The 12795-nt window shown below is 33.1% G+C and overlaps 1 protein-coding gene across 1 annotated transcript; it reads right to left on the bottom strand.

Moving 5' to 3' along the window:
- Positions 1–5680: 5680 nt before the first annotated feature.
- LOC104899797 (transcription factor MYB26) lies at positions 5681–7849 on the bottom strand. Its single transcript, XM_010687065.4, has 3 exons — positions 7642–7849; positions 7211–7340; positions 5681–6843 (listed from the first exon to the last, which is right to left on the bottom strand). The coding sequence occupies exons 1-3, from the start codon at positions 7772–7774 to the stop codon at positions 5850–5852; spliced, it is 1257 nt and encodes a 418-aa protein (XP_010685367.2). The 5' UTR covers positions 7775–7849; the 3' UTR covers positions 5681–5849.
- Between the last annotated feature and the right edge of the window lie 4946 nt (positions 7850–12795).

Genomic DNA, 12795 nt, shown 5'->3' with positions numbered 1-12795 from the left:
ATTAGCTTTGATGATTTACATTTTAGGAAAAACATAGTCATGTGGGATCTTATTAGATTTGTCTGAATGTGAATTTTTTTAATATCAACTTTTTATAATTTTTACTTAATGATAATTGAAGATATTAATGGTTAAAGTAATGCATTGGCAAACGTGAAAACAAGAAGTGTTGCACTTATTTAGAAACGGAGGAAGTATATATTGGGTTTTATCTCTCTCCATGTGAGAGTTTGGAGAATTTGTTTTTGGGTTTTGTGTATTTCAAGATGTTGATTTGTTGATCGAAATTTGTGCGGGGTTGCAACAGATGTCAAGACTTCGTTTACAATCACTTGAATTGAATCCGGTTCTACTTCAAAACTACAAAAGATCGACAAACCCCCTTGCAGAAGGCTGGATCAGACAACGGTGTGAAAGACAAAGGTTTTCAGAAGTGTTAGATCTACTCAATGATCGTAGTTTTATCATATTATTAGAATTGTATTTATTTCATTTGATATGTATTTGTTTAGTTTTGACTTTTATTGTAGATGTCATATGACTTTGAATCAATGAATTAATGTTATTAATTTCAAAAAATTAAGGAAGTTATTAGCTTTACCTAATTACAAAGCTAATTATGGACAAATATTATTTACATAATATTGTTTCTAACATGTTAACTAAAGTATTGTTAGATACAACAAGTGTGAAACTTATATAGTGCACCTAATTAAGGACACAAGCGTGTACGATATATAGATGCTCCAAATTTAGGTTTATCATTGAACCTAACAAGTAAAGCTCATGAAAATGAACTTCAGTACTTGAGTTGATCAATTAATAATTGATATGCCCCCCCTCACTCCCCACGACTGCAAATGAAACATTGTTCATTGAAAAAGCTATTTAATTGAGATTCATAAAAGTACTTACATAATACATTAATACTCCCCATTTTCAATACATGCTCTGATTTTTGCACAATTTGCATGCTTTATTTTGACTTTATTTTCCTTCATATGTAAAAAAAAAAACCATTCTTAGCATACATGATTTTAATTTTATTTCCACGTAAATTTTAAAAAATATAATTTTTTTGTATAACTTTTTAGTAATGAATAATTAGGAATATTAAAGATTAAAGTTGTGCATTTGAAGATAATATATAAGGATAGATATCGAACATAAAGAAAATCATGTAAGATTTTTTTTAATTTGATTGGTTTAAGAGATGAATACTTTTTGTACAATTCTATCTTATTGGAATTGTTGCGCTCTTAACCTATGCCTGCCTGCCTGTGATCAAAAGCATGTAATTTGTTATTGCGCACCCTATTTGTACGGGTAGCATCCAAGTCTGCTGTCGGACACACCATGGAGTCCGACAAGAAACGCTTCAAGATGCGAGCTCACCAGAACGGAACAAGTCCTCTTCGGTAACGGACTGAGACGACCCTCGCGGCCACCGAAAAGGACAAAATAAGGGAATCTTCCCTCCAGACAGACTCATTACAGTCGTACACGTGTCAAAGGATTACTCATCCTGTCAGATGAACAATACTATTATAAATAACCCAATGGTACTATTTCTGCGAGTACATTCTCTTATACTAAGAATATAGCTTCTCTCTCCCTCTAGCTTTCTCTCTCTAAATCCTAATCGGACATTTGACTTGAGTGTCGGATGAGGTTTCCTCGCATCTCCCCGAGGGTAGCTCACGTTTGTTCTCATGCAGTTCATTACTCCCGGACAATCCTCGATTACAGACGGACTTCTCTTAAGTCCGCCACCGTTTCGCAACTGAAACACTATTAATAACAAATCTTGGAGATAATATCTCTACCACTTTATCATGATATATCAGGCTCTTCAACAGCTCTGTAGTTTACACATTATTCAAATTACTATTTTGTGCCCGATAGATTTATAGTGATCTTGTTGTTTGATATGCTCTTACTAAGTTGCAGTTTGGCCAATATATCTACTAACCATTCAAGACCATGTACAGATTTGGGGGGAGGGTAATCGATAAGGACAGATACTTCTGCAATCTTTAGAAATCTGAGCATTATCCCATGAAAGGTGAGTATGATTAGCCCTAATTATATTCGCGAATTCTATTGTGAATTAAAACTTAACGTTTTTTTTTTCAACAGTTCATAAATGAACCTCGCACGCAAAACATAAAAAAAGTGTAGATAAACGACTACTCCCTCCGTCCCATAATATAGTGCCTATTTCATTTTTGGTGGTCAAATTTTAAAATCTTTGACCGAATATTCTCATTTGTATATACAAAAAAACATATTCATGTAGGATCTTGTTAGATTCGTCTCAATGTGTAGTTTCATAATATCAACTTTTTATATTTTTTATCAATAATGAATTGAAGATATTAAAGGTCAAAGTTACGTTTTGGAGACCGTGAAAAAAGAAACAAGCACTATATTATGGGACGGAGTGAGTAATTAATATGTTTATCAATGAAGCTAATTATAAATGTGATCTACTTTTGTGGTAAAGTCTTATGGGAGTGGTATTCAGAACTTGAGATTAAATTTTGTTTATGTCACCGCGCTTAATTGCTCATTTACACCAAAAAAAATAAAATAATCAATGAAGCTAATATAATCGATGAAAGATAAATATGATTTCAATGTAAGCTACATGTTTCTCAATATTATTAAACTTACATCCAATTTCCCTTAAGTTTTTCAATCTTATTGCCCACAAGCTATACTGAACTAAGCTCTAATCCTACTTTAATTTTGAGGAAACTTAGAGCGGTATACGAATAAAAAAGTCCTACCCGCCAGTCAAAGAATTTCCTTTCGAGGACGACTCTTTTCAGTATTATTATATATTGAGATAATTGATCATTTATATAAAGACATTAATTTATCGGAAAATTTGTCAAAGAAAACCTTTTAAAGTTCAATTTTGCGAAAAAAACCTTATAAAGCATTCTTTGCAAAAAGAAATCAAAAACTAAAATTTTCTTGCAAGAAGAACCTATTCCCATTTTCCGGTGTGTTACACCCTCCCACAATTATAACGGCAGTGAAACGAACGTTACGATTGGACAAATAACAAAAAAAAAACACCAATAAAAATAAAACCGAACTCATATTCTTCAATTCTTCAAATCTTCAATTCTTCAATGAACAAACCTCGTCTCAAGGTACAAGGAGAACCCATAAATCCATGTCTCACGACACGCAAAGAGTCGTTTCAAAAGCCCATGTCTCATGACATAGGGAGAGTCGTTTCGAATAAAATCCATGTCTCACGACACATGAAGAGCCGAAACATGTCTCACAATCTGTTTTTGAAACAAATATGAAATTTAGACCAAAGAGCCAATTTTTGTGAAAGTTGTGATGAAATGATCATCATAACAGAAACAAAAGAACAAATTTTCGATGGAATGAATATCACCGACAGTTTGAAAGAAACTGATCTGTTTTGAAACAGATCTGAACAGAATACCAAACAAAAAAACACCAAATTTTTGAAGAAAAGAAGAATAATAACACACCAACTTCATCTACTACCACATACCGAAATACCAATTGAAACAAGTGTCTGGTACGAAGTATTCTAGAGAAAAGGAAGGGACCGACACCAATGGAACTACGATGTATCTGAGAAACGCGGTGGAAAAAAAAACCGGCCGGTGGGTGTCAAGAAATCGACCACCCACCGGTAGTGAGAGATAGGAAAAATAACGAGCCCTAGGATCGAAACCTAATCTGATATCATGTTAGATATAGAGAGAAGAGATGTTGTATTATTGTACCCTAATTAATTACAATTACATTACTTATATATAGAACATAACATAAAATTAACCTAATAAATTTAACCTAATAGGCCTTGTCTATAGATATAGACCTACGGTCCAATATCCTCTAACATTCATCTTGCAAGAAAAAAATAAGTTTGTGGTTTTTTTCTGCAAAGAATGCTTTAAAAGGTTTTTTCTCGCAAAATTGAACCTTTAAAAGGTTGTTTAATTTTTTGACAAATTTTCCTAGTTTGTTAAACACTTTTAGTTGATAACCTTCTTGATTAGAGATTAGGCATTTAGCATATTCTTATACTAGTTTTTATATGCACACAATCCGTGCGAAAATACGATGTAGAAAAATTAAATTAATTGTTAACTATATCGAATAAATTAGGGATACTTGAATTGTTGATGGTTTTCTTTTTGAAATGTCTTTTTTATTTTTAAAATTAATTAGGTAGTTTCTTTTTTTATTTTTTAATTAAAATAAGTAGTTAGAATGGAGAGGTAATGAGGGTAAAATGGGGTTTCTAATATTTTGGTGTCCTACCCCTCTTCCCATATAGAATAGAGATTCATCTAATCATCAGATTTGTAGAGGCAAACAATACCTTCACAGACTGGAACCAAAATCACAATTCACAACCATGCATTTACTGTAGATGAAAAGTTATAGCTGTCTAAGGTTATATCTTTGCTCAGGGAGTTGACTTATGAAATTATATAATCTGTCAACTTGTGAGATCATAGGTAGTACTGTGGAGATTTTCTGGGGTACTGTGGGGTGAAGAGAGAGTGTGTGTATTTGTGATATATAAGGAGCTGAGCAGGTAAAATAATTAATGGAACAAGTACTGCCATGCACTAACAGACATATGAGTACCTCAAATAGAAAGATAATATTGACAGACAAATAACTGACTCATAATATATATGTTTCATATTTACCACAATTTTCTGTAAGACTGTTTCACAGCGTCACCGGGTCCAAGCGTCAATTAGGTAGATTGTTTATTTGTTTGTCCCACTTTTCTTTTTAGCTTAGCTTCTTCTTAAAGGATTCTTCCGTTTTCTTATTAAGTTAAATGGTCCTTACGAGATGTTTCTCTACTCTTCTCCTATTTCAAATGCAGAAAAACAAAATTATCTAAGCACTCAATACAACTATTAATTAAAATGTTGCATTATAGGCAGAAATATAAATAGCTTAACAAATATATGTAGCAATTCAATATCAAAAATATATACTTCCTTCGTTTCTTTTTAGATGTTACACTTTCTATTTTAGGAAGTTATAAATTAGATGTTACACTTTTATTTTGGGTAATAACTTCTCTCTATCTCTCTCCTATCACATGTTCACATGGAACCCTTCTGTTTTTTATTCTCTCTATCTCTCTCCTCTCCAAAAATTACCTAAAAGTCCGTGATTTGAAAAGCGTAACATCTAATAAAAAATGGAGGAAATATACAAAATTCAATGGAAAGAGGTATAAAGTTGAGTGGTTTTATTAAAAAAAAGTTTAGTCATATCATGGACGGAACTGGAGACTAATTGTTACATGTATTATGTGGTTTATATTTTTGTAAAACACTCCCTTGATTTTATAAGCATTTTTCCTTCAGTTGAACGACTAATTTAAAATTATCACACAACTACATTCTCTTTCTTACCTTAAAGAATAACATAACACTCACTTTCAAACTCTGATCTGTATCTTCATGAACTCTTTGTGTGAATTATCTCTACCGAAAATGGGAAGAAAAACTTTGAAACGTAGGAGTATATATACATATAAGTCCAAAGTTCCAAATGATATTAGTGGTAAGCATGTGAATCCATATCCTATAGCTATCAGCAGGCTAAGCAAAATAAATTTCTTCCTTGAGACCCTGAACTAGAAATATTTAGGTTTTCTTCTGATGGAAACTTTAATTAGAAAAAACCAGCAAATACATTGTATTCAATGACATACTATGTATATGAAGGATGATTTATTCATATAATCCAATAACCACATTTACATATATAGAGGACCAAGATATAAATGTTATAAAAGCCTAAGTTTACTATAATCAGGCATTCCAGCAGCTAGAACTAGGGTTTATCAGAACTTGGCTCCCACCACATGGCAAGGCTGTTGTTGCTGCTGCTGCTGGTCCTAGTGATGATGATGATAATGATGGTCGTGGTAGTGGCGGCGATGACGACGATGATGAGGATGATGGTAGTGATGGTATGATGACATGATTATCATCAATATCATAGTACTCCATCACTTGGTTGCTTGACATACATGATGACACAACAAGTGGTGATGACTTAGAAACATCATTGTAGCTGTCATGATGAGATGTTAATGAGGATGGTATGTTATTACAAACCTCTTCCTCGAACGATGTGATAGTTTCTAGTTTTGGCATGGTTGGAACTCCCATCATCAACATCATCTTCTTTAACTTCATCCTACTCATCATAATTGCCTGATCATCATCGATGGATGATGATGGATTATAAACTGATGATGATTGTGGACATGAAAATGGGTGATCATTTACATGATGATCACTAATAATCCCAACTTCATTAAGCAAATGTTGAAAGCTTGAAGATGACGAAGATGATGACAATAATTGATCATAAGAAGTAGTAAGTGGTGGAACCATATTATCCAAATCATTATGAGGGATGAAATAATGATTAAGTATCACCTCACTAGGATGATCAAAGGTTTGGATACCGGAAATCCGTGGACTAAATTGATTAACATTAGAGATTTGGTGATCATAGTCTTGTTGGGATGTAAAGATCATATCATTAATGGAATTATTAAGTGAAGGAGAAAAAGTGGTTAGTCCTCCAAAATCATGATCATGACTTAAGAAATTATTTGAAGAAGTGGTATTAGGAAGATAATTAAGGTGAAAATCATTGGAGATAATATTAGGGGTGGTGGTAGACACCGCGACAGCAACGTGAGAAAGAAGCTTTTTCTTAATGCTTGAATTCCAAAAATTCTTCACTTCATTATCTGTTCTTCCTGGTAGATACTTAGCAATTTGAGACCATCTGTACTCACACACAAAAAATAAAATTAATACCCAAATTAAACCATGAAAAGATGTGGTTACTTCATTTCTTTCTATGTTTATCAAGTATATATACTACATCCATTTTATATTATTTCCAACGATTAGACATTTATACTCTCTACTTTATGTCGAATCATTGCAAATAATAAAAAACGGAAGTAGTATATACAACTAACGGTTGAAAATATGATAAGATGTTGTACGTATTTCAAAATATGATGCTTGATCTCTAATTATTTCATCATTTGATGTAACATAACAATATATGTAACAGAAAAAGTAACACCAAACTTGAAAAAAAGGCGAATATTTAAGAAGACATTTTGTGGTAAGAAAAGAACAACCTGTTTCCTAAAATTCTGTGGAGATCAATGATGAGAGTAGCTTCTTGAGGAGAGAAGCTCCCACGTTTTAAGTCTGGTCTCAAATAATTTATCCATCTTAATCTGCAACTCTTTCCACACCTCTGCAATCCTGCAAAAAATGAAAGAAATAAAACAAGGCAAAGGACAAAACACCCAGAAAAATTTCATAGAAACATCATTATTACAAAGTTCACAGAGATAATCAGAAGGAAAAATTGACAATAGAGGTCTGAACTTTGGGCGATAATTTTTAAAAGGTTTGAACTATTAATTAAACTGTGTAGGTTCCAACTTTAGGGGGTCTTAACTTTTAGCGGTCCCAACCTGTGTAGAAACCATGGCCTAGTAGAGACATTGTTTCCGAAAAGAGCGAAAAAATAAAAGAGAAGCAGAGATCGGAGAAAACATACCAGCAAGTCTAGGGACAGAACTCCAGCAACCATGGCCATAAGTGGTAATGTAGCTGATGAGCTTTTCATCTTCTTCAGGAGACCATAAACCTCTTTTAACCTTCTGCTTGTTGCAGCATGTATGATTCCCCATTAATTCTTCAGCCTTAGCTTCTTCTCTACTTAATTAGAATTTCACTTAGCTTTTGCTTCTTCTGCTGCTAGTATACCTTGCTAACTATATATAGATATCAATAGGTTTATATATAAAGAAGAATATATAGGCACAATAGCATGAGAGAAGGACAAATATATGGGACTGGGGTGAGGATAAATTTATCTACTAGAGTATGTTTAGAGAGGGAAAGGTGGACATTTTATTGGTGTGTGTTGAAAGTTAAAGGGTAAAAAGTTTTAGGGGAGGAAGTAGATTTTTAAGGGTAATTATAAAGGAGAAGTGGCAATACTATTATGATTAAGAGGTCACATTAGTCGTAATTTCTTTATCAAAATAAGTATTCCTTGATAAGGACATTATCAACTTCTTTGAAGATTGGCCCATTTATTGTTTACAAAAGAACCTTCAGACTTATATCTATACTATTATATTAAAAGGTGTTCTTTAAAAAAGTTTGTATACCACGTGTCACTCTTTTTTGAATTTTGCTATTGCTTTGTTTTCTAGTCAAACCCTCAATTTAAAAAAATATTGTGCAGTTTCAAGATAGTGAACATGCGAACTTTGAAATGAAAAATGAAAGTTTAACCATGAATCCTACATGATACCATTGTTTAGAATTTCAAAATTAAATATCATAAATCTTATAATTATTTCTTATTAAAAGATTTACACAAGTAGTTAGATACCTAACCTTTTATATTAATAACAAGAAACTATTGTAGACCTAAACTATTTCTCCAATTCTTTACAGAAAGTTAAGCTATTGCTTTCATCTCCACTTTTAAGGGTTTACTTTTTAGAATATTATGCAGCTACTTTTCATGTCATTACGTCATTTTTTCATCGATCACTAGGCAAAAAATACAAAAAGCAACAACTCGGGACATCGCTCTGGACACTCACTAATTATGAAACAAAACAATTAGAGGTAATCATGAACTGTGCCGTCCTTGGCCCAAAAAAAAATGGTGCATTTCGCGCCAATGTCTTGGGTCGAGCCAAGTCGCGGGCCGAATTTCCTGTGCCATAACCCGCATATTCGGCCAGGGCCAAGAGAACTTTTCGGACCATTTTCGGGCCGGGCGTAAAATTTAGACTAGTTTTGCATATTTAACTTGCATGCGGCCTTGTTTTTTTGCATAAAAATTAGACTGGGCTGAATCGAACCACGAGCCAAAAAGATGTGCCCAAAACGACCCATTTTCGAGTCAGATCCAGAGGCGGATATATGTTGATCACCTCTAAAAAGAAGTTCATCTAACCATGCGACAACTTAGATTTATTTAAACATGACATTGAGACTTTTTATTTTTATTTTTTTGGGCGTGAGATATTTACAAGATGCTATTTCTAAAGTTATCGTAAGGGTTTTTTGTCCCAAACTACCTTTAACTTTTATGTTTTTGCGAGAAACTACCTTATAAATAAATTGTTGTCCCAAACTACCTTACTTTTACCATTTTGTTGTTGACAACTACCTTAGGTCGGTTTCCGACGTTGACTTTTGTTTTTTCCGCTTTTTTTTGTCACATTATATCACTTGATCTCTTCAAACCCTTTTTTTAATTTTCCCCACCCTGATTTCCTCATTTTCCGGTGTGCGCACGCTCTCTCCCTCATATCTATGTGACACTTTGTACCACCAATCCACCATTAAATTCCTCTTCTACTTAAACTAAAATTGAACAATCACCCTCCTCAATTCCCACAAGGGTAATTTTGTTTTTCCCACAATTTTGAACAGAAAAAACAAAAGTCAACGCCGGAAACTGGCATAAGGTAGCTGTCAACAACAAAATTGTAAAGTAAGGTAGTTTAGGACAACAATTTTTTTATAAGGTAGTTTCTCGCAAAAACTTGAAAGTTAAAGGTAGTTTGGGACAAAAAACCCTTATCGTAATAACAAACATTTAAACTCGTGCAAGGCATGCATATGGTTCAGTATGTGAATAATAAACTATAAAATTTATGATTGTAATTCTAAATAATAATGAATTATAGTTTCAACACTAGTTACTTACAAGATTCACTCGATACTACTACAGTGGTGGATCTAGGATTTTTATATATATAGGGTGGGTGGAACATTTGGATTAATTTCTTTGAAAAAAACCAAAAACAAATATCCTTAGGATCGAACTCGTGACTTGATGCCTAGTATACTCGCGCTCCAACCACCTGCTCCACCATATCTATTTGCATTACTATCTCAAATAGGTTATTAATAGATATTTTGGATCATGGGCCGGGGTGGGGCGAGGCCTGGGTAGGCCACCCCTAGATCCGCCCCTGACTACTTATAGTAGGATTTTTTTTGAGGTAAGATTAAGCTAGGGGGTTTATTTGAAAGGGGAGATAAGAGGAATTGTTCAAACGAGTTTCATGAGTTGTGATCTCTAGCCTTAGGGATATGAGGTGGTAAGTAGATCTAAACATGGATCGGGCCTGTTCACAGGCTCGACCCACGTGTTTGGGACAATGGTAAGCCGGATCGGGCCTGAAATTTTTAGATTTTGTCCACGCACAACCCAACTCAGGCCCACGAGCCTGTGAGACTGGTCCGTGTTTTATGTTTTTTATTAAATTCTTGACAGTTTTAGACTAAAAAATAAAGAGAAGTGGTGTTAGACCAACGGGTCGGCCCATGAGCCATATAGGCGGGATCGTGCTGTGCCGGGTCAGGCTTGAAATAAAATTTCTTGCTTTTGACTAGGGGTATTAACGAGCCGAACCAAGACCGAACATGTCCAGGCTCGCCTTAGCTCGAGAATGTTTGAGGTTGAGCTTGGCTTGGGCTCGAAGCTCATCAAGCTTAAAAATGTAGGCTTGGCTCGAGCTCAAAAAGCTCAAACCCAAGCTCGGCTCGAGGCTCGGTTCGAAAAGCTCAAACCCAAACTCAGCTCGAAGACAAAAACTTTCAGATATAAAGAAAAAAGTTCAGCAAAAATTTTATCCATCAGGCTTTTGATAAAAATACAACTCAACATACTTTTGCCAATATATTATATTAAACTAATATGAAAGTCAAGTCATGCCCATTTAATAAATAGGCCCAACTTCCATTGATCTTTGTGACTCTTTATCCGCATGCCTTTTTAATACAAAAGGTCCACTCCTTCCTCAACTTCCTCACCGATGTGGGACTTCAGAAATTTGATACTTCTATAACAAAGCTTTCACACGCTGCACTTGACTACTTCACTATTTCATATGCTTCCATTGATCTTTTGCAAGTCCTTTCTTTTCTTTTTTCTTTTCACTATTTCATATCCTGCCACCTTTTTGTAATATCTTCTTTTTTTAAGATATAATGCATGTGTTCAATGTTTATATAAATAATTTTAAATGATTAAACTAGTTAATTAAAGACTTTACAAATAGTCCAATTATACAAATCTAAAATGAAGTTTAGTGAAAAGTAGTAAGATTTTATAATGAAAATAAGGTTATTGTTTACCTTCTATGTCGATGTGGAACTTTAATATCTTATATAAAAAATATCTAAAATAGTTTCGAGCTTGTTCACGAACTCTCGAGCCGAACTTAGGGAGTCTCAGGATCGGCTCATTAAGGTCTTGAGCCGATCCCAAACTCGAGTCGAGCCCTCTCGAGTCGAGCTTTGACCGAGCCGAACTCGAATAGTTTGCGAGCCACCCTGGTTCATTAACATCCTTATCTGTGACAGGTCCATGACCCACGTAGCGGACAACAGGCCGGGCCTCGAGCAGGCTTGGGCCAGCCCGAGCAGAACGTGCTGGACCGAATTATATATGCACACCTCTAGTGGGAAGTGATGCCACTACTCTACTACTTCACTTTACACAGGCCATGTTCTACTGTACTTCTTTTCAGTTTAGTTCAGTTGATCACTTACTTCAATCCAGTTCAGTTTAGTTTAGTTCATTTCAATTCAATGTTGTTATTATTATTTATTATTATTAATTAATTAATTATTGTCATTATTAATTATTATTATTATCGTTATTAATTTTTATATTTATGAATCATTACTCCCTTTGTTTTTTTAGATATAACATCTTGACTTTAGGCACTATTCATCCAATAAACTAGCTTTGACCATCAATTGTTATTTATATATAAGAAAAAATATAGTCATGTGAGATCTTGTTGATTCGTCATGGTATACACTTTCCAGATATATAATTTCTATAATTTTTGCTTTTATACAATTAAAGATATTATCGGTCAAAGTTATGCCTCGATAAATGTGAAAAGTCCAATATTACATCTAAAAAAATGGATAGAGTAATTATACTACTACTACTAATAATAATAATAATAATTATTATTATTATTGATAGTATGATTATTATATTTAAATATTAATTATAATTCTTATTATCAATATTGATATTAATTATTATTATCAATTATTATTATTATTAATTATTAATATTTTTTATTGTAATAATAATTATATTTATATTACTTATAATTATTAATATTAATATTAATGTTAATATTTAATATTTTTTTTTATTATTATTATTTTATTTCAGTTTAATTTAGTTTAGATTAATTTAGATTCTCTCAATCCAAAAGAATGTAGCCTTATACTAGTATGATATGTATACAAAAAAAATAAACAATTGGGATAATTAATGTGATATAAGTATATATATTCACCTTAAGTTATTTCAAAATATTTTTCAAGCTGATTTAATTCAAAAATAGGATTACTTAGTTTTTATTGAAAATCATATTACTTTTTTTTTTTTTTATCTTGACAAAAGTCAAAAATCAATGCAAGAAGTAATTACACATGTCAAAGAATGCAGTGGTTGAAGCATGATCATATGAATGAGACTCAATTCGCTATATGGAGTTGCAAGGAGTAATAAAATATTATAAACTATATTTTTTTTAAGGGATTGGGATTGGTTCAACTAGTGAACTTTCTCATATTCTATAACAAAATCTAGGGTTCAATTTACATAACAAACATTTGCTTGGGATTTAAAGGGGGGATGGGT

This window comes from Beta vulgaris, chromosome 7 (assembly GCF_026745355.1).
Source record: "Beta vulgaris subsp. vulgaris cultivar EL10 chromosome 7, EL10.2, whole genome shotgun sequence".
Lineage (NCBI taxonomy): Eukaryota > Viridiplantae > Streptophyta > Magnoliopsida > Caryophyllales > Amaranthaceae > Beta > Beta vulgaris.
The sequence above is the reverse complement of the archived record's forward strand: the minus strand, read 5'-3'. Positions and strand labels throughout refer to the sequence as shown.

Bases quoted from the DNA above. Each gene is read 5' to 3' on its own strand.
- LOC104899797 (XM_010687065.4), bottom strand. From the start codon at position 7,774: ATGGGGAATCATACATGCTGCAACAAGCAGAAGGTTAAAAGAGGTTTA. The intron at 7,341-7,641 runs GTATGTTTTCTC...CATTTTTTGCAG, and splicing joins TTCTGTCCCTAGACTTGCTG to GATTGCAGAGGTGTGGAAAG. The intron at 6,844-7,210 runs GTTGTTCTTTTC...GTGTGAGTACAG, and splicing joins CACAGAATTTTAGGAAACAG to ATGGTCTCAAATTGCTAAGT.